This window comes from Rhinopithecus roxellana, chromosome 19, assembly GCF_007565055.1.
Source record: "Rhinopithecus roxellana isolate Shanxi Qingling chromosome 19, ASM756505v1, whole genome shotgun sequence".
NCBI classification, from domain to species: Eukaryota; Metazoa; Chordata; class Mammalia; order Primates; family Cercopithecidae; genus Rhinopithecus; species Rhinopithecus roxellana.
The window spans coordinates 3133799-3156147 of NC_044567.1; the positions used below are offsets into that span (position 1 = coordinate 3133799).

The 22349-nt window shown below is 45.1% G+C and overlaps 1 protein-coding gene across 13 annotated transcripts in view; it reads right to left on the bottom strand.

Moving 5' to 3' along the window:
• The window catches only part of CDK12 (cyclin dependent kinase 12), a 111231-nt gene extending 90429 nt beyond the window's left edge, over window positions 1-20802 (bottom strand). For 10 of the 13 annotated variants that reach the window (XR_004054978.1, XR_004054977.1, XR_004054975.1 and 7 more), the window contains exons 1-2: window positions 19156-20201; window positions 9900-10784 (exon numbers count right to left, since the gene is read on the bottom strand). Coding sequence is in view for 4 of the 13 variants with exons in the window: in XM_030923103.1 (XP_030778963.1) it covers window positions 9900-10784; window positions 19156-20201 (1931 nt within the window). In the remaining 9 variants the exon portion in view is untranslated. Of the gene's footprint in view, window positions 1-9899; window positions 10785-19155 lie in introns of all 13 variants that reach the window. The other 3 variants (XM_030923102.1, XM_030923101.1, XM_030923100.1) reach the window with 3 other exon arrangements.
• Between the last annotated feature and the right edge of the window lie 1547 nt (window positions 20803-22349).

The window sequence follows — 22349 nt, forward strand, 5'->3', positions numbered from 1 at the left end:
ATCCCAGCACTTTGGGAGGCCGAGATGGGCGGATCACAAGGTCAGGAGATTGAGACCATCCTGGCTAACCCGGTGAAACCCCGTCTCCACGAAAAAATACAAAAAACTAGCCGGGCGAGGTGGCGGGCGCCTGTAGTCCCAGCTACTCCGGAGGCTGAGGCAGGAGAATGGCGTAAACCCAGGAGGCGGAGCTTGCAGTGAGCTGAGATCCGGCCACTGCACTCCAGCCTGGGCAACAGAGCAAGACTCCGTCTCAAAAAAAAAAAAAAAAAGAAAATATACAGATGATCTACTTAAGGCAGGGATATATTCATTAATAGCTATGGTCATGTAGACTGTACTATGTTGGATGTGGGCTGCCCTGCTTGAAAACAAGAATTGTAGACCACAAATGAGAAAGACTTTTGAAATACCATTAGCTAAATTCACTATTGTATTTGATACCTGAACTAGTACACTCCTACTCAAAATATATGTTTGAAAGAAAAGTTTCGGCTGGGCGTGCTGGCTCACACCTGTAATCCCAGTACTTTGGGAGGCAAAGGCAGGTGGATCACTAGAGATCAGGGGTTCGAGACCAGCCTGGCCAACATGGTGAAACCCTGTCTCTACTACACATACAAAAAATTAGTTGGAATCCCAACTACTTGGGAGGCTGAGGAAGGTGGATCACTAGAACCCAGAAGGCAGAGGTTGCAGTGAGCTGAGACTGTACCATTGTACTCCAGCCTGGGCAACTAGCAAAACTCCGTCTCAAAAAAAAAAAAAAAAAAATTTAGCTAGGCATGGTAGTACATGCCTGCAATCCTAGCTACTCGGGAGGCTGAGGCAGGAGAATCGCTTGGGATTCAGAGATGGAGACGGAGGTTGCAGTGAGCCAAGATCACACCACTGCACTCCAGCCTGGACAACAAAGTAAGACTCTGTCTCAAAAAAAAAAAAACAAAAGTAAAGTTTCATTCTTTTCCCAAAATGACACTAAATCCTCTAGGCTGGACATGGTGGCTCACACCTATAATCCCAGCACTTTGGGAGGCCCAGATGAGTGGATCACATGAGGTCAGGAGATCGCAACCAGCATGGGCAAGATGGTAAAACCCCATCTCTACTAAAAATATAAAAATTAGCTGGGCGTGGTGGCGGGGATCTATAACCCCAGCTACTCAGGCAGCTGAGGCAGGAAAATCGCTTGAACCCAGGAGGTGGAAGTTGCAGTCAGCCGAGATCACGCCATTGCACTCCACCCTGGGCAACAAAAACAAAACTCCGTCTCAGGGGGAGAAAAAAAAAAAGCCAGTGCGGTGACTCATGCCTGTAATCCCAGCACTTTGGGAGGCCAAGGTGGGTGGATCATCCACCCAAGGTGGGTGGATCATCCGGGCGCCTGCCACCATGCCTGGCTAATTTTTTGTATTTTTAGTAGAGACGGGGTTTTACCGTGGTCTTGATCTCCTGACTTTGTGATCCGCCCGCCTGAGGTCAGGAATTTGAGACCAGCCTGGCCAACATGGGGAGACCCTGTCTCTACTAAAAATACAAAAATTAGGCATGGTGGTGACCACCTATAGTCTCAGCTACTTGGGTGGCTGAGGCAGGAGAATTGCTCGAACGTGAGAGGCGGAGATTACAGTGAGCCGAGATCATGCCACTGCACTCCAGCCTGGGCGACAGAGCAAGACTCCGTCTCGGGGAAAAAAAAAAGCAGACAAACCCTCTAATGTAGGCTTTATGTTCTTTATGTGCACACTGACTTATTTTACATGTCCACTGTCATTTCACACAAGCCCTGATCCCGGCTCTATTAGAAGATTTATTTACCCATCAATTAAAATAACCAACATTTACTAATTGCATTCTGTATATCATCCATAAGGTACTGTAGGTAATAAAAAGATGTGTAAGTCACATTCTTAACATCCATGCTGCTGCAGTCTCAAGTGAGAAGATAAAAGAGAGAATATAAGTGAGTTCCTTACGAAACTTTTAGATTTCTTTTTTAAAAGTTTTCCTACGTAAAAATTACTTTTCATGTCAAAGATAGGAGCAGCTAGTACATGGATATGGAGCAACTGGTACATGAATGTATCAGCACACACACACATACAAAATAGAAACAGAAACACATCATGAATTTAAAATAAAAAAATAAAATTGCTCATGGAAGACACTCTCATCTCCTTTTTTTTTTGAGACAGAGTCTCGCTCTGTTGCCCAGGCTGGAGTGCAGTGGTGCGATCTTGGCTCACTGCAAGCTCCGCCTCCCAGGTTCACGCCATTCTCCTGCCTCAGCCTCCCCAGTAGCTGGGACTACAGGCGCCTGCCACCGTGCCCGGCTAATTTTTTGTATTTTTAGTAGAGATGGGGTTTTACCGTGGTCTTGATCTCCTGACTTTGTGATCCGCCCGCCTCGGCCTCCCAAAGTGCTGGGATTATAGGCGTGAGCCACCGTGCCCGGCTTTTTTTTTTTTTTTTTTTTTTGAGACATCTCACTGTTATCCAGGCTAGAGTGCAGTGGTGCGATCATGGCTCACTGTAGCTCCGACCTTCCAGGCTCCAGTAATCATCCCACCTCAGTCTCCCAAGTAGCTCAGACCACAGATGCATGCTACCATGCTCTTTTTTTTGTTTAATGGTAGAAACAGGGTCTGGCTATGTAGTCTAGACTGGTCTCAAGCACCTGGGCTCAAGTAATCCTCTTGCTTTGGCCTCCCAAAGGGCTGGGATTATAGGAATGAACCATAGCACCTGGTCTATTTCCATTTTTCTACCCTTAATAATTTATTTATATGTAGAAAACTGATAATAATAATGGCCAGGCTTGGGCGCAGTGGCTCATGCTTCTAATCCCAGCACTATGGGAGGCCAAGGCAGGTGGATCACCTGAGGTCAGGAGTTCAGGACGGGATCAGCCTGGCTGACACTGTGAAACCCTGTCTCTGCTAAAAATACAAAAAAGTTATCCGCGTGTGGTGGCATGTGCCTGCAGTCCCAGCTACTGGGGAGGCTGAGGCAGGAGAGTCGTGTGAACCCCAGAGGCAGAAGTTGCAGTAAGCTGAGATTGAGCCACTGCACTCTAGCTTGGGTGACAGTGGGAATCCATCTCAAAAAAAAAAAAATCATGGCCAAACTCAGCAGCTCACACATGTAATGCCAGCATTCAGGTATGCCAAGGTAGAAGGATAACATGATTGAGCAGTTTGGGACAAACCTGGGCAAAAGAGCAAGACCCCGTCTCTTAAAAAAGAGCTGGAGGAGAAGGTGGCTAAAAAAAAAAAAAAAACATGTTTAAGAATAATTGGATTGGCCCAGTGCAGTGGCTCATACCTGTAATCCCAGTACTTTGGGAGGCCAAGGCAGACAGACCCTGAGGTCAGGAGTTCAAGACCAGCCTGGTCAATGCAGTGAAACCCCGTCTCTACTAAACATACAAAAATTAGCTGGGCGCAGTGGCTCATGTCTGTAATCCCAGCACTTTGGGAGGCCAAGGCAGGCGGATCACAAGGTCAAGAGTTCGAGACCAGCCTGACCACCATAGTGAAAAACTCCGTCTCTACTAAAAATACAAAAAAATTAGCTGGGCATGGTGGCATGCACCTATAGTCCCAGCTAGTTGGGAGGCTGAGGCAGGAAAATCACTTGAACCTGGGAGGCAGAGGTTGCGGTGAGCCAAGATTGCGCCACTACAATCCAGCCTGGGCAACAGAGCAAGACTGTCTCAAAAATAATAATAACAATAATAATTAGATTAGGGCCAGGCCTGTGGTTCACACCTGTAATTCCAGCACATTGGAAGCCTGAGGCAGGTGGATCATTTAAGGTCAGGAGTTCGTAACTAACATGGTGAAACCCCATCTCTAATAAAAATACACAAATTAGCCAGGCATGGTGGTGGGCGCCTGTAATCCCAGCTACTCAGGAGGCTAAGGCAAGAGAATTGCTTGAACTTGGGAGGTGGAGGTTGCAGTGAGCCAAGATCACCCCAAGGCACTCCAGGCTGGGTGACAGAGCAGAACTGCCTCACAAAAAAAAAAAAAAAAAATGGCAAGGCACAGTGGCTCACGCCTGTAATCTCTGCACTTTGTTGGGGCCAAGGCAAGCAGATCACCTGAGGTCAGGAGTTCCTGACCAGCCTGGCCAACAAGGCGAAACCCAGTCTCTACTAAAAATACAAAATTAGGTCAGTGTGGTAGCAGGTGCCTGCAATCCCAGCTACTTGGGAAGCTGAGGCAGGAGAATTGCTTGAACCCAGGAGGCGGATGCAGCTGAGATGGCACCGCTGCACTCCAGCTTGGGTGACGAGCAAAAATTCCATCTCAAAAAATAAACAAAATAATATTAAGTGGGGCACGGAGGTTCACACCTGTAATCCCAGTACTTTCGGAGGCTGAGGCGGATGGATCACGAGATCAAGAGATCGAGACCATCCAGGCGAAATATAGTGAAACCCCACCTCTACTAAAAATACAAAAATTAGGCCGGGCGCGGTGGCTCAAGCCTGTAATCCCAGCACTTTGGGAGGCCGAGACGGGCAGATCACGAGGTCAGGAGATCGAGACCATCCTGGCAAACACTGTGAAACCCTGTCTCTACTAAAAAATACAAAAAACTAGCCAGGCGAGGTGGCGGGTGCCTGTAGTCCCATCTACTGGGAGGCTGAGGCAGGAGAATGGCGTAAACCCCAGAGGCGGAGCTTGCAGTGAGCTGAGATCCGGCCACTGCACTCCAGCCTGGGCAACAGAGCGAGACTCCGTCTCAAAAAAAAAAAAGGCCGGGCGCGGTGGCTCAAGCCTGTAATCCCAGCACTTTGGGAGGCCGAGACGGGCGGATCACGAGGTCAGGAGATCGAGACCATCCTGGCCTAACATGGTGAAACCCCGTCTCTACTAAAAAATACAAAAAACTAGCCGGGCGAGGTGGCGGGCGCCTGTAGTCCCAGCTACTCGGGAGGCTGAGGCAGGAGAATGGCGTAAACCCGGGAGGCGGAGCTTGCAGTGAGCTGAGATCCGGCCACTGCACTCCAGCCTGGGCGACAGAGCGAGACTCCGTCTCAAAAAAAAAAAAAAAAAAAATACAAAAATTAGTTGGGTGTGGTGGCAAGTGCCTGTGGTCTCAGCTACTTGGGAGGCTGAGGCAGGAGAATCGCTTGAACCCTGGGAAGTTGCAGTGAGCCAAGATCTTGCCACTGAACTCCAGCCTGGCTATGGAGAGAGAATCTGTCTCAAAAAAAAAAAAAAATCAAGATTCTTTTTGTTTCCTAAACACTTTTCTGAAGTAAAAAAAAAATTCAAGATTCTTACCCATATTAATGTTCTAGTCACTATGTAAACAAGTATTGAAATGAGGTTCCTATAGCTAAAGGGCTAGGGTCCCTTTGGATAATGCTCAACTATTTCCTTTACCAACAAAAACTATAAGAATATGACTTTTATCTTTTTATCTCTGGCTTTTATCCATCTATATTTTGGACCTCAAGTTAATTTTTTTTCACATAAATTTGAGGTTCGGTTCCGGGGTGCAGTGGCTCACAGCTGTAATCACAGCACTTTGGGAGGCCGACGTGGGAGAATCACGAGGTCAGGAGTTCCAGACCAGCCTGGCCAACATGATAAAACTCCATCTCCACTAGAAATACAAAAAATTAGCTGGGCGTGGTGGCGGGCACCTGTAATCCCAGCCACTTGGATTCTATCGCTTGAACCTGAGAGGCGGAGTTTGCAGTGAGCCAAGATTGCCACTGCACTCCAGCCTGGGCAATAATGAGAGACTCCGACTCAAAAAAAAAAAAAAGAAAATTCAGGTTCTCATCTTCTCTTCTGTAATTTTCATCACGTGGCAGAATTTATTATTATTTTTTTAATTAAAATTTTCTTTTTAGAGACAAGGTCTCTTTCACAAGCTAGCATACAGCAACCCAATCACAGTTCACCACAGCCTTGAACTCCTGGGCTCAAGTGATCCTCCTGCCTCAGCCTCCCAAGTAGTTAGGGCTAAAGGTACCTGCCACCACAGCCAACTAATTTTTAAATGTTTTATAGAGATGGGGTCTCACTATGTTGTTGTCCAGGCTGGTTTTGAACTCCTGGCTTTAAACAATCCTCCCACCGTGGCCTCTCAAAGTGCTGGGATTATATCCACAAAGCTCAGTCTATAAATATCTATTAATGTTAGAAAGAATACGTGGAATTTTTCTTTAAAATCACATTTTGGGTTGGGTGTGGCGGCTCACGCCTGTAATCCCAGCACTTTGGAAGGCCGAGGTGGGAGGATCATTTAAGGTCAGGAGTTTGAGACCAGCCTGGCCAACATGGTGAAACCCTGTCCCTACTAAAAATTACAAAAATTAGCCAGCCATGGTGGCACATGCCTGTAATCCCAGCTACTCAGAGGAGCTGAGGCAGGAGAATCGCTTGAACCCAGGATGCAGAGGTTGCAGTGAGCCGAGATCGCGTCATTGCACTCTAGCCTGGGCAACAGAAAGAGACTCCGTCTGAAAAAATAAATAAAAAATCAGATTTTGGCAGTCTGGTCACGCCGAAGGAAAAAAAAAAAAAAAAAAAAAGGAAACATCACACATCATATTTCTTTCTATAAATAGTGATAGAACCATTCCTTAAAATTTTTCTCCCCTTTTCCATTTACTGTATTTGCATCTTCTTTAAAGGAACAGAGGGTAAGTATGAAAAAACATACTTTCTCACCGAGGGCTGCAATGTATCATCATTCAAATCACCAATATTGGCCAGAAGTGGTGGTTCATGCCTGTAATCCCAACACTTTGGAAGCCAAGGCAATGGATCACTTGAGCCCAGGAGCTCAAGACCAACCTGGGCAACATGATGAAATCCCATCTCTATAAAAAATAAATTAGCCGGATGTGGTGGTGTGCACCTGTAATCCCAACGAGTCAGGAAGTTGAGATGGGAAGATCACCTGAGTCTGGGAGGCAGAGGTTGCAAAGAGCCCAGATTGCACCACTGAACTCCAGCCTGAGGGACAGAGCCAGAGCCTGTCTCAAAATAAAATGAAATAAAACTACAATTATTACCTTGAAAGGAACGGAGGCCTGGGAATTAGGCTAGGATGTAAGATCGGTGGCACTGAATTTTGCGCTTAAAATGAAAAATTCGTTTCAATAAATGTAATTCACATCCCAAAGAGCATAGGATTGCAGTAGAATAAGCAAACCCTAACACAAAGACTGCCATCACATGTCACTGCTAAAGCAAGTGTGTTTGGTGGTACATGCCTAGTTAGTCCTGTCAAGATACCAAAGAAATACATATATATTGTTTTCAAACAGAATTTCGCTCTGTCGCCCAGGCTGCAGTGCAGTGGCATGACCTCAGCTCACTGTAGCCTCCACCTCCTGCGTTCAAGTGATCCTCCCACCTCAGCCTCCTGAGCAGCTGGGATTACAGGCACCTGCTACCACGCCTGGCTAATATTTCTTTCTTTTTTTTTTTTTTTTTTTTGAGACGGACTCTCACTCTGTCACCCAGGCTGGAGTGCAGTGGCTGGATCTCAGCTCACTGCAAGCTCCACCTCCCCAGGTTCACGCCATTCTCCTGCCTCAGCCTCCCGAGTAGCTGGGACTACAGGCGCCCGCCACCTCGCCCGGCTAGTTTTTTGTATTTTTTAGTAGAGACGGGGTTTCACCGGGTTAGCCAGGATGGTCTCGATCTCCTGACCTCGTGATCCGCCTGTCTCGGCCTCCCAAAGTGCTAGGATTACAGGCTTGAGCCACCACGCCCGGCCTCTTTTTTTTTTTTTTGAGATGGAGTCTCGCTCCGTTGCCAAGGCTGGAGTGCAGTGGCACGATCTCGGCTCACTGCAACCTCACAAGCAATTCTCTGCCTCAGCCTTCCCAGTAGCTGGGACTACAGGCACCCATCACCACGCCCAGCTAATTTTTGTATTTTTAGTAGAGACGGTTTCACCATCTTGGCCAGGCTGGTCTTGAACTCCTGACCTCGTGATCCACCCGCCTCAGCCTCCCAAAATGCTGGGATTAAAGGTATGATGAGCCACCGTACCTGGCCACGCCTGGCTAATTTTTGTATGTTTTTAGTAGAGATGGGGTACCACCATGTTGGCCAGGCTGATCTTGAACTCCTGGGTTCAAGTGATCTTATCCACCTCAGTTTCCCAGAGTGCTGAAATTACAGGCGTGAGCCACCAAGTCCAGCCTTAAAGAAATATTTTTGTTAATGTCTTCTATAAAATTAGATTCATGCTTCGTAATCATTTCAATTCTCAATATTCAGAGAACTCATTAAAATTAAAGTTCTTCCCATCATCCCACTGTGAATTATATTCTAATTAGCAAATACTTTACATATTATTCTTTTACTTTATATGGAATAATTTAAAAAAAAAAAAGCAGCCCTTTTCAAAATAAACCTAGTTTGGACCCTGGTTCAGGAGAGAAAAAACAAACTCGGCTATAAATGACATTTTGTGAGTTATTCTGAATTCCAACTGAAAACAAAAACCAACAATAAAGACATTTTGGGGGCTACTGGGACTATTTGGTTACATATTATTATTATTGATAGCATTTTTGTTTGGTTTGGTTTGGTTTTTTTGAGATGGAGTCTCGTTCTGTGCCCAGGCTGGAGTGCAGTGGTACGATCTCAACTCACTACAAGCTCTGCCTCCCAGGTTCACGCCATTCTTACCTCAGCCTCCCGAGTAGCTGGGACTACAGGCGTCTGCCACCACGCCCGGCTAATTTTTTATATTTTTAGTACAGGCAGGGTTTCACCATGTTCACCAAGATGGTCTTGATCTCCTAACCTCATGATCCACCCGCCTCAGCCTCCCAAAGTGCCAGGATTACAGGCATGAGCCACTGCGCATGGCAGATAGCATGTTATTTACATAACTATTGATGTTATTAAGTCAATCCTAAATTTTTCAGGGTTATGAAGATACTGTAATTACATAGAACAACGTCATTACTAGGAGAGACATGCTGAAGTACTTAGAAGTGTCATGATACCCACAGTTAAAGCAAATACGTCAATTAGCAATCTTGGCTTGCTGCAACCTCCGTATCCTGGGCTCAAGCGATTCTGCTACCTCAGCCTCTCAAGTAGCTGGGATTACAGGGGCCCACCACCACACCCAGCTAAGTTTTGTATTTTTAGCAGAGACGGGGGTTTCACCATGTTGGCCAGGCTGGTCTTGAACTCCTGACCTCAGGTGATCCACCTGCCTCAGCCTCCCAAAGTGCTGGGATTACAGGTATAAGCCACTGTACCCAGCCTATTACTTTTAATTATTCTATAGGTATTAATATTTTCAACAAAAATTTAACGGAAAAACTCGTTTTTTTCAAATTTTAATCAAAATTAGCATTATCAATAAACTTAGGCTAGGCACAGTGGCTCACGCCTGTAATGTCAGCACTTTAGCAGGCCAAGGCGGGAAAATCACTTCAGGTCAGGAGCTCGAGACCAGCACAGCCAACATGGCAAAACCCCGTCTCTATAAAAAATACAAAAATTAGCCAGGCATGGTGGTGCATGCCTGTAGTACCAGCTGCTGAGGAGGCTGAGGCTGAGGCGGAAGAATCGCTTGAACCCAGGAGGCAGATGCTGCAGTAAGCCGAGATGACACCACTGCACTACAGCCTGGGCGACAGAGCAAAACCATGTCTCAAAATAAAAAAAAAATAAATAAATAAAGTAAACTTAATGATAAAATGGGTTAACCAGGCCTCAAATTCTAATTCTCTCTTTCCGAGTAATAATGTCATAAATATAGACTTTCCCACTGAAAATATCAAAGGCATTTCCTGCTCATAAAACCATGAGGGTAGTTTTGACAAAGATTAAAACAAAAAATGCTATATGTTTAGATCAAGTGGGTTTTTTCCAGTTCACTATAGGACTTACCTATCCATGTCATCATCTCCAGGTAATAAGGGTGGGAGGGGCAGAGGAGGCAACGTTGAAGTTTTCAGGTGTGGAATAGCAGCTGTCACAGATACTTGAGTCTTCATAGAAACCTGTACAGGGGGCTGAGAATTTGCCTGAGAGGACACAGCAGATGTCTTTGAGTGAGTAGAAGAGGGCAAAGTTGAAGTACTGGAAGCAGGAACCTGACTAAATGCTGGCTGAGAAGGAGGCAGAGGTGGTTGCTGCGGAAGAGCTGGTACTGGAGGCAAAGGTGGCAAAGGGGGTGTCTGAGGTGGAGGGGTAGTAGTTGGTAGAGGGGGTGGAGGAGAAGTAATTGTAGGAAGAGGTGGAGGGGTCTCCTTTTCTGATGTTTCTGTCTCCTTTGGAGTAACAATCTCCTCCTTCAGTGCTATGGGTTTAGAGTCTCTTGTTCCCTGTGCTTTCAAATCTTTAACAAGATGCTTCTCAGAGTTCTCATCCAACTTTACTTTCCCTGTATCTAAAGAATTTTTTATCTCTGTGTTTAGATGTGTTACATTCACCAGATCAGTATCTGGAGCAGATTTTTCCAATTTTACACTTCTGGGTAACTTTTTAGACTCCAAACCTGAATCTTTAGCCTCTACTGAACTGTTCTCTTTTCTAGGCAAAAATACAGGTGAACCCTTGGATTCCTTTCCATCCATTTTTGCTGCAGCAGCAGCAGCTGCTCTTTCCTTCTTTTTCCTACTGAGTTCAGCTCCCAGACTGGAATTCAGTGGAAGCCTGACAGGTGAGATACTGGAATGACGACTACGTGAACTGGATCTCTTCTTTTTACTATGAGAAGATGAATGTCTTGAATATGCAGGACTTCTACTTCTGGACTTCATGGATTTCCTACTGGAAAAATAAAAAGGCAGTTTTAAATGAATAGACTACAGTAGTATATGGAGGAAAACAGATCAACAAAACAAACTATGAAAAACTGTAACTTATCAATCTTCAAATAGATTAAGTGCCATCAAAACCAAGGAAAGTCTGAGAAACCAGCCCAATCAAGAGGCACCCCAAGGAAACAGGACTAAATGTAAGATGGTATAATGAGTAAGATCCTGGAACAAAAAATGGGCATTAGGGCCAGGAGCAGTGGCTCAAGCCTGTAATCCCAGCACTTTGGGAGGCCGAGATGGGCGGATCACAAGGTCAGGAGATTGAGATCATCCTGGCTAACACAGTGAAACCCCGTCTCTACTAAAAAATTCAAAAAATTAGCCAGGCGAGGTGGCGGGCACCTGTAGTCCCAGCTACTCAGGAGGCTGAGGCAGGAGAATGGCATAAACCTGGGAGGTGGAGCTTGCAGTGAGCGCTGAGATCCGGCCACTGTACTCCAGCCTCGGCGGCAGAGCAAGACTCTGTCTCAAAAAAAAAAAAAAAAAAAAAAAAAAAAAGAAAATGGACATTAGGTAGACTAAGTAAATCTAAATAAAGCATGGACTCCAGTTTACAATTATGTATCAATATTGGTTCATTAACTGTAACAACTGTACCACATGAATGTAAGATGTTAACAATAAGGGAAACTGGATGCAGGGATATATGAGACTTCTTTGCACTATCTTCACAACTTTTCTGTAAGTCTTAAAAAAATAAAGTTCATTTAAAAAATAGATTAAACTGGCCGGGCACGGTGGCTCACACTTGCAATCCCAACACTTTGGGAGGCCAAGGCGGGTGGATCACAAGGTCAGGAGACCAAGCCCATTCTGGCTAACACAGTGAAACCCCATCTCTATTAAAAAATACAAAAAATTAGCTGGGCATGGTGGCAGGCACCTGTAGTTCCGACTACTCAGAAGGCTGAGGCAGGAGAATGGCATGAACCTGGGAGGTGGAGCTTACAGTGAGCCACTGCACACCAGCCTGAGCGACAGAGGGAGATTCAACCTCAAAAAAAAAAAAAAAAAAAAAAAAGATTAAACTAAATAATCCTACATGAAAACATATCTGAATCATATAACAATAAAATTATCGGCCGGGCGCGGTGGCTCACGCCTGTAATCCCAGCACTTTGGGAGGCCGAGACGGGCGGATCACAAGGTCAGGAGATCGAGACCATGGTGAAACCCCGTCTCTACTAAAAATACAAAAAATTAGCCGGGCGCGGTGGCGGGCGCCTGTAGTCCCAGCTACTCAGGAGGCTGAGGCAGGAGAATGGCGTGAACCCGGGAGGCGGAGCTTGCAGTGAGCCGAGATCGCGCCACTGCACTCCAGCCTGGGCGACAGAGCAGGACTCCGTCTCAAAAAAAAAAAAAAAAAAAACAATAAAATTATCTACTATTTGTTCATCTGAAAAAAGATGGGTCACCGCCGGGCGCGGTGGCTCAAGCCTGTAATCCCAGCACTTTGGGAGGCCGAGACGGGCGGATCACGAGGTCAGGAGATCAAGATCATCCTGGCTAACCCGGTGAAACCCCGTCTCTAAAAATACAAAAAAAAACTAGCCGGGCAAGGTGGCGGGCGCCTGTAGTCCCAGCTACTCGGGAGGCTGAGGCAGGAGAATGGCGTGAACCCGGGAGGCGGAGCTTGCAGTGAGCTGAGATCAGGCCACTGCACTCCAGCCTGGGTGACAGAGCAAGACTCCGTCTCAAAAAAAAAAAAAAAAAAAAAAAAAAAAGATGGGTCACTAATCTTTTCCCATACTGGAAAAGAAAGAGCCATATTCACAATGATTACTTTCAGAATTCTGATTTTAATCCCTGATAAAGTGAAAACAGGATAAAGAAGTCATGCTCGGTTGGGTGCAGTGGCTCACACCTGTAATCCCAGTATTTTGGAAGGCCAAGATGGGTAGATCACCTGAGGTTGGGAGTTTGAGACCAGCCTGACCAACCACGAGAAACTCCGTCTCTACTAAAAAATACAAAATTAGCCAGGCGTGGTGGTGGGCGCCTGTAATCCCAGCTACTTGGGAGGCTGAGGCAGGAGAATTGCTTGAACCTGGGAGGCAGAATTTGTGGTGAGCCAAGACTGCGCCATTGCACTCCAGCCTGGGCAACAACAGCAAAATTCCGCCTCAAAAAAAGAAAAAAAGAAGTCACACTCCATAGTAAAATTGGGTTATATCCATCAGAAAGTTAAAAGCAATAAGCATGCTTCACCAAAACCTAAATTTGTTAACTACAGAGTTTTTTAATTGGCAGATCTCAGAAAAATATATTGTTCCTTGCAATAAGTTTATAATAAAGTTGTAAAGTTTAAAATAAAGTACTAAACAAATTCCCAACACATAAGACTTAGGATTTACAAAACAAAGTGGAGAAAGTATTTTACCAAAATTTGTTAGAACTTTTCAAAAACATGAGGGCTCCTGATATCTTTATTATAAAATGATTTCTAATCGACTTTTTAGAAACTTCTAAAGGAAGGTATTATTACATGTTTGATTAACCTTCTTCTTAAGGAAGGCTTTGGAAATAAAATCTGGGAATCTATGGGGCAGATCATTTTAAGTTGAAACCCAAATCTCATTAATTCTTACTGCTTTTTACTAAAGCCTAACCTGCTGATGTCTCAATGTGAGATAAAACAAAAAACAAATCTGTAATCCCAGCACTTTGGGAGGCCGAGGCGGTGGATCACAAGGTCAGGAGATCAAGACCATCTTGGCCAACGTGGTGAAACCCCGTATCTACTAAAAACACAAAAATTAGCTGGGTGTGGTGGTGCATGCTTGTATTCCCAGCTACTTGGGAGGCTGAGGGAGGAGAATCGCTTAAAGCCAGGAGGCAGAGGTTGCAGTGAGCCAAGGTTACAGTGAGCAGAGATCTCGCCACTGCACTCCAGCCTGGCGACAGAGCGAAAATCTGTCTCAAAACATAAATAAATAAATTAATTAAATTAAATAAAAATATTAAAAGCGCCAGGCGCTATGGCTCACGCCTGTAATCCCAACACTTTAGGAGGCTGAGGCAGGCAGATCACCTGAGTTTGGGAGTCTGAGACTAGCCTGACCAATACGGAGAAACACTGTCTCTACTAAAAATACAAAATTAGCCGGGCATGGTGGTCCATGCCTGTAATCCCAGCTACTCGGGAGGCTGAGGCAGGAGAATAGCTTGAACCTGGGAGGCAGAGGTTGTGGTGAGCTGAGATTGCGCCATTGCACTCCAGCCTGGGCAACAAGAGTGAAACTCTGTCTCAAAAAAATAAATAAAATAAAAGCATTAAAAGCATAACTGGACAAAACAAAATTTTCCCAGTAGTCTAAAACAAATTGCTTACATTCTAGATCATCAATGTCTTCCTTTATCTTTGATCAGGGAGATATGGTAAGACTGACATACAGTAACACTGACATGAACCAAAATGTTTCAAAACGACATATATGTGTAAAGGAAACAACTTGCATAATGGCAGCGATGATTTTCTTTTACCTATACTGCTTCTTGCAAGTTTGCTTCCAACAGTTAGTTAAAATATAAAATTATTATTGGAAGCTGTGTGCGGTGGCTCATGCCTATAACCCCAGCACTTTGGGAGGCCAAGGCGGGTGGATCGCCCTTAAATCAAGAGTTTGAGACCAGCCTGACCAATATGGTGAAACCCCATCTCTACTAATACAAAAAAATTAGCCAGGCATGGTGGTGTGTGCCTGTAATCCCAGCTGCTCGGGAGGCTGAGGCAGAAGAACTGCTTGAACCCAGGAGGCGGAGGTTGCAGTGAGCCAAGATCACGCCACTGCACTCCAGCCCGATGGACAGAGACACACACTGCCTCAAAAAATAAAAATAAAAATATAAATATTGTTGGAATCAACAGAACTAAAAAACAACACAAACATGAACATACGAGTATAAAATACTGAAAGGTACTGATATTTACCAAATATCCACTTACCCTTAAAACTAATATTCCTTCGGTACTTATTTGGCTGAATCAAGAGGTTTTCTCTGCTTGAAATGTATCTAAGTAACATCTCTATCCCAGGGAAAACATGTAAAACCCAAAACACTAATGCTAGCTAGCTACCAAGTACTATTGTTTTAGTCAGCATGACCAAATCTTCCTAAGGAAGTCTGTTACAAACACTTCAATTTCTCACAGAAGCCTACTGTTAATAGATTTGGATGGCCATATACTTGCAGTATTTTTAGTGATACAAATGCTACATTTAAGTTCCAGGTTCACTCTTCTAGAAAAAAGCGGAGAAGTAGATACAAATAGGTAAACACAGTCAGCAATAAACAATGTGTCTTCAAGAAATGTCTTCAAAAACAAAAGTATTTCCCCCCCACTCCCGGAATTAAGCTAGGTTCCACTCAACTATTAATCATTGCTAAACTGGCAAATGCAAAGACACTGCCTTTCTGCCAAAGCATCTTCAGTCTTTTAAAATGAGGTTGTCTGGCTGGGTGCAGTGGCTCATGCCTGTAATCCTAGCACTTTGGGAGGCCGAGGCAGGCAGATCCTGAGGTCAAGAGATCAAGACCATCCTGGCCAACATGGTGAAACCCTGTCTGGACTAAAAATACAAAAATTAGCAAGGCATGGTGGCACGCACCTGTAGTCCCAGCTACTTGGGAGGCTGAGGTAGGAGAATCGCTTGAACTTGGGAGGCGGAAGTTGCAGTGAGCCGAGATCGCGCCCTGCACTCCAGCCTGGCCACAGAGTAAGACTCCGTTTCAAAAAAATAAAATAAAATAAAATAAAATAAATAAAATAAAATAAAATAAATAAAATAAAATAAAATAAAATAAATAAAATAAAAAAATAAAATAAAATAAAAAAATAAAATAAAATAAAATAAATAAAATAAAAAAAATAAAATAAAATAAAAAAATAAAATAAAATAAAATAAATAAAATAAAATAAAATAAAATAAATAAAATAAAATAAAATAAAATAAAATGTTGCTTATTTCATTTTGACTGTCTCCCAAGGAAGAAAACACAGAGAATATCGAAGAAGGGATCTGTATGTTCCTCTATTTTGACTCTACAATATTTTTGTACTGTTTAGAATTTCAACCAATGAAGAAAAACATATAATGCACACATACAAACATACAATGCTCTCTATAAGCCAACTAAAAGCGTTTATGTGTCTCTGGGAATATTATATAATGATTTATTTGCATGCTACGCTACCATATTGTGTCTCCAATTTTCTCTAAACTTATTTTTACCATTACTGACTAGTTTAAATTATGTGAGTAGATTCCTCAGATTTTTTTTTTTATTTTTATTTTAGATGGAGTTTTCCTCTTGTTGCCCAGGCTGGAGTGTAATTATTGCAATCGCAGCTCACCACAACCTCTGCCTCCTGGGTTCAAGCAATTCTCCCGCGTCAGCCTCCCAAGTAGCTGGGATTACAGGCATGCACCACCATGCCTGGTTAATTTTGTATTTTTAGTAGAGACAGGGTTTCTCCATATTGGTCAGGCTGGTCTTGAACTCCCGACCTCAGGTGATCCGCCCGCCTCAGCCTCCCAATGTAGTGGGATTACAGGCGTGGCTTTTTTTTTTTGAGAAGCAGTCTTACTCTGTCGCCCAGGCTGGAGTGCAGTGGCATGACCTTGGCTCACTACAACCTCCACCTCCTGGGTTCAAGCGATTCTCCTGCCTCAGCCACCTGAGTAGCTGGGATTATAGTCACATGCTACCATGCCCAGCTAATTTTTGTATTTTTAGTAGAGACAGGGTTTCACCATGTTGGCCAGGCTGGTCTCAAACTCCTGACCTCAGGTGATCTGCCCGCCTTGGCCTCCCAAAGTGCTTGGGATTACAGGCATGAGCCACCACGCCCAGCCTCCTCTACTCTCTTAAGAGAAAATGACATATGCTGTTTTCTCTAAGAATCCAAAAAGAACCACTAGAAAGATGCACTTCTTACTGAAACTCCTTTTAGTGTTTTAGTCTTAGCACACTCTTCTGTATTCCCATACCCCACAACAGTTAACAATTTTTACAGCCTTAATGAACTACTCTATCAAGAAACAAATATTCTGAGAATACTTTTTAGACTTCCTTAAAAAGCTAAACAGCGTGGCCGGGCGCAGTGGCTCACGTCTGTAATCCCAGCACTTTGGGAGGCTGAGGCGGGCGGATCACCTGAGGTCAGGAGTTCGAACCAACCTGGCCAACATGGTGAAACCCTGTCTCTACTAAAAAAATACAAAAATTACCCAGATGTGATGGTGGGCGCTTGTAATCCCAGCTACTCTCAGGAGGCTGAGGCAGGAGAACAGCTTGATCCAGAGAGGTGGAGGTTGCAGTGAACTGAGATTGCGCCACTGAACTCCAGCCTAGGCGACAGAACAAGACTCTGTCTCAAAAAGAAAAAAAAACAAAAAACAAACAAACAAAAAAACTAAGCAGCTTTACAAATGCTACACTTAAGACTTAGGCATTTTACTGTATATAAATTTTACTCCTCACCCCTCCAAAAAAAATGGTAATCCAGCTAATGGTAAACATGTTGAAGTCTTTAGAATGAAATATACTGATGTCTGCAACTTACTTTGAGATAAATGAAAACAAAAGATAGATTAATGGATAAGCAGATTACAAAATACATAGCTTTTTTTTTTTGAGACAGTCTTACTGTCTGTGTTACCTAGACTGGAGTGCAACGGCACGATCTCAGCTCACTGCAACCTCTGCCTCCCGGGTTCAACCGATTCTCCTGCCTCAGCCTTCCGAGTAGCTGGGACTACAGGTGCACGCCACCACACCCAACTAATTTTTTATATATTTAGTGGAGACAGGGTTTCACCTGACCAGGATCAGGCTGGTCTCAAACTCCCTATCTCATGATCCGCCCGCCTCGGCCTCCCAAAGTGCTGGGATTACGGGTGTGAGCCACTCCTCCCAGCTCAATTTTTTTTTTGAGACAAGGTCTCACTCTGATACTCAGTCTGAAGTGCAGTGGTGTGATCACAGCTCACTGCAGCCTTGATTTCCTAGGCTCAAGCAATCCTCCCACCTCAGCCTCCCAGGCATTGGGGACCATAGATGTGCACCATCGCGACCAGCTAATTTTTTTTTTTTTTTTTTCTGTAGAGAAGGGGGCCTCACTATGCTGGATACAGCAAATATTTATTGTAGAAACTAGGTGTTAGATATATGGGTGTTCACTACAGTTCTTTCAACCTTTCTGTGCTTGAAAATTTTTTATAATAAAATGGAGGAGGAAACATTAAGAATTCCAGCCCTTGATAGCTAGGAACACTCTGCAGCTTGATGTACTCACATCATTTATGAATAACTGTAACTTTAAATCAGTAAAAATTACACTGAAATACAAAAGCCATGTATGAGCCAGGCGTAGTGGCTCATGCCTGTAATCCCAGCACTTTTGGAGGCAGGAGGATTGCTTGAGCTCAGAAGTTCAAGACCAGCCCCATTTTACACCTGAAGCAACTCAGGCACGGAGAAATTAACTCATTTGCTAAAGGTCACAAAGCAACACTAGGATTCCACAAAGTTCTACCTAAAGCCCACGTTCTGTTTTCGTGAACAGAGGTGAGGCCACAAAGGAGTCAAAATATGAGGAAGACATTATTACCATGTGTTTTAGAGAAAGATTTTGAAAATTGTCAGCGGTCACAAGGTAGGTCAGTGATGATGCTGTAAAGGAAACCAAATTGTCCTTGGAACCAATTTCTGCTAGGTTATACCATCAAAAGGGTAACAGATTAATCAGTTGAATTTCCACTAAAACATCAGTTAGAAGACAGGAATCTTTTGTAAATTATTAAAACAGTGCCAAGTAGGAAATGAAGAAATGTACAGATTTGGGGACTCAGTGGACAACACAAATAGGATAACCTAGGCAAGTAACTTTAATACAAACGAAACATTGTAATTTCTTAAGTCTTCAACCAGGTCCCATAGAGTCTAAAGCACTAATACCAATGTGATTTTTAAAAATTTTAAACTAAGCAACAGAAACAGCTAGACATGCTCTGGGAACTAGTATCAACTCCATCCACTCACTAAGCAGAAACCTTTGACACTTCTCACTTAGAAGCTTACAACTGAAGACCCCACCACTGGAAGTACCTACCTTTAGTGGTTTGAGGCCTATGTACTCTTCATTTTCGAATTCTGGGTTAAGGGGAGACAGACTCACACACTGGAACGACTAGCCAACAGCAAACTGTTCTAATCAATGATGAACACTGCGGGCTTCCACACAATGTTAACACGCTGAATGCCAATTCCTCGCAACCCACCCTAAATGAGGAAGGACTGTTAGACAAATAGCTCACCTGGGGAGTGGACTCCGACTCAGAGACCGCTTGCTCAGGAAAGGGCTGCTGGACCGCCTTCGACCATAGGGACTGGGTGATCGCCCGCTGTAAGAGCCGCTCCTTTCGTAGCTGGACGACCGTCTCCTGCTATAGGGACTGACAGACCTCTGTCGCCTACTGTAGGGGCTCGGTGACCGGGTGCTTGACTGGTAGGCCGAAGGCTCTTTGTAAGGGGGGCTGATCGACTGCCTTCTCGAGGTACTTCCAGGACTTTTCTTGTAGGAGTCATAATTGCTCGAGGTATGAGATCTTGGGGGACTAAGGTCATAATCTTGGCCATAAGAAGCTCCCGAGGGGCTATCATCTTGTTTGGAGCTGTCAGACCACTTCCTGTGGGGGCTCCTGGATCTCCGTTTGGGGCTGTCCACTGTTTTGTAACTTTTGGGTGTTTCCCTTTTTCGATGACTTTTACTCCGGTCTTTGTGCCCAGACTTCAGCTCTCGTTCTTTCCTGGTCTTCTCCTTGTGGAGCTTGGATGACCTGGATTCCTTGCTGCTGCTTTTGGCTACCTGCGCCTTCCCATAGTCATCAGTCTCCTCATTCGAACGCTTTGAACTTCCCGATATCCGGTCCTTCATCGATCCCGACTTGTTGGAGACTTCCTGGCTTTTTTCTTTTTCGGTCTGTTTAGCTTTTAGTAAGTCCCGGGAACGCCTGTGCTGGTGGTGACGATGTTTGTGCAGGCGGTCGCTCCGATCTGATCCACGACGTTCGTCGTTCTCCCTTCTGTCTAGTTTGAAGGCCATGTCATCGGAGAAGGTGTCGGAATCAGAGCTGATATCATCATACTCCACCAAAGGTTTGATAACCGTGCCCAGGGATGCTGCTTCGGGGGTCACCAACCCCATGTCTTTGGAGTGTTTGGACTTATGCCGCTTGTGCTTCGACACCAAGCGGTGACGCTCTCTGCTGTTAGAGCTGCCGCCTCCCGATGACGGCTGCAAAGTTCCAGAAGCTCCTCCACTCCCGTCCTTCTTGCCCCCATGTCTCTCTGAATTGGGCATTCCCTTTCCCCTGACCTGAAGAAGGGAAAAAAGTTCCCCAGCACTCCAAAAAGCAACCCCCACCCACCCCCCCAACCCCAACTCCACGCCCACCAAAGCGCCCCAGAAAGGGGGTGGGGAGGGCAGGGACCGTAGCCCAGGCTCCTCCTCCCTCCCGACTCCTCAGCACCCTCCTACATGAGGTGGGGGGTGAAGGAGCGAGGGAAGAAATGAGAGTTCCTCGGCAGTGGAGTTGCGAGACAACGGGGAGCTGCTCAAGTCTGTTTCCTTTTCTCCCCCCGCCGAGCCAGTCCTCAGGCCCGGGCGCCAGGGAGGTCGAGGAAGTGAGAAGCCGATGGCCTGGGGCTGTGGGGCCGACTCCGGCTCTGGGGCCCTGCGAGGACTACGCGGGCCCTTCCCCTACCCGGTAGCCCGGCTCAGGGCGGCTTCCTGTCGCCGGGATCCCGCGGCCTAGGTGCCTCACGCCCCCTTTGTCCCTCGCTCCTGAGAGAGCCCCTTTTCTTGCCTCCGTTTCACCTCCACACCACACACACACTCTCCCTCACACAGACTCAGTCACACACTAGATTAAACCGAAACGGCACTCGGAGGAGGGGGGAGGGGCAATCCCACAAATCGTCGCGAAAGTCCAGTAGCCTCTCGCGATGTTTCATGCTTCGCTTTCACCTCATTCCGCTGCTTCATCAAACAACGCGAGATCAGGTCCCAAACTAGAAACGCGTTTCACCTGACTCTCGCGATGAGCTCCCTCTCCCTATTTGAACAAAGCTTTATTGAAACGGAACAAACCGAGTTTTTTTTTTTAACCAAAACTTTATCGATAACTGATTAAACAAACACTCCCAAGCTCCGTGACAAACTAATTTTAACTTCCTTTTTAACAAAACTTTTAACTACCAGGATAACTTTGTTTTTTGTTTTCTTTTGAGACGGAGTCTCGTTCTGTCGCCCAGCCTGGAGTGTTAGTGGCGCGATCTCGGCTCACTGCAACCTCCACCTCCCAGGTTCAAGCGATTCTCCTGCCTCAGCCTCCCGAGTACCTGGGATTACAGGAGCCTGCCACCATGCCCGGCTAACTTTTGTGTTTTTAGAAGAGACAGGGTTTCACCATGTTGGCCAGGCCGGTCTTGACCTCCTGACCTCAAGTGATCTTCCCGCCTCGGCCTTCCAAAGTACTAGGATTACAGGCGTGAACCGCCGCACCCGGGCGTTTTTTTTGTTTGTTTGAAACAAGGTCTCTCTCTGTTGCCCAGACTGGAGTGCAGTGGCGCGATCTTCGCTCACTGCAGCCTCCACCTCCGGGGCTCAAGCAATCCTCCCACCTCAGCCTGCCCAGTACTTGGAACTATAGAGTCGCGCCACCACGCCGTGCTAATTTGTTTCTATTTTTGGTAGTGATGGGGTTTCGCCATGTTGCCCAGGCTAGTCTCGAACTCCTAGACTGAAGCGATCCTTGGTCTTGAACTCATAGACTGAAACAATCTGCCAGCCTGGTGCTCCCGAAGTGCTGGGATTACAGGCTTGAGCCACCGCACCCGGCTGAGATTATTTTTTACAGAGCAAAAGACAAATGTGGGGACATTTCAACCCAAGTCCCTGAGTGTTTTAACAGTGCTTCCAACATATAGGGTGTGTGCTACGTGCCAAGCATTTTACATTCATTATCTCTAATTTTCACAAGTATCCTGCAAAACATGAGATTTTCATCCTTATTTTATAGAAAAGGAATCCCAGCCTCAGGGAAGTTGAATCATTTAGTCCAACAAGTGCCACAGTTAACATTCAAATTCATGTCTTTTTGAGACTAAAGCACAAGCTCTTCCATCCTATGGCGCTATCTCCTCATCCACCAATCTTTGCTTCAAATCTCAGAACCTAAAAGCTCATCCCATCTTGAGATCCTCCCATGGCTGTTATTGGATAATTTAGCCTTTCATTCTCATATGAAAGATTATAATATGAACAAGAAAAGCATAGTATTAATTAACAAGAAAATAACATTCTCTTACACTGGCCCCTCATTTATTACTTTTAAAAACTTTTACGTACCTTAAGTCATTCCATCTTCACAACAGTCCTCTGAAATAGGTTGTGTAAGTGAGAAAACTAAGGCATGGAGAAGTGAAGGGGCTTGTCCAAAACTGAGAA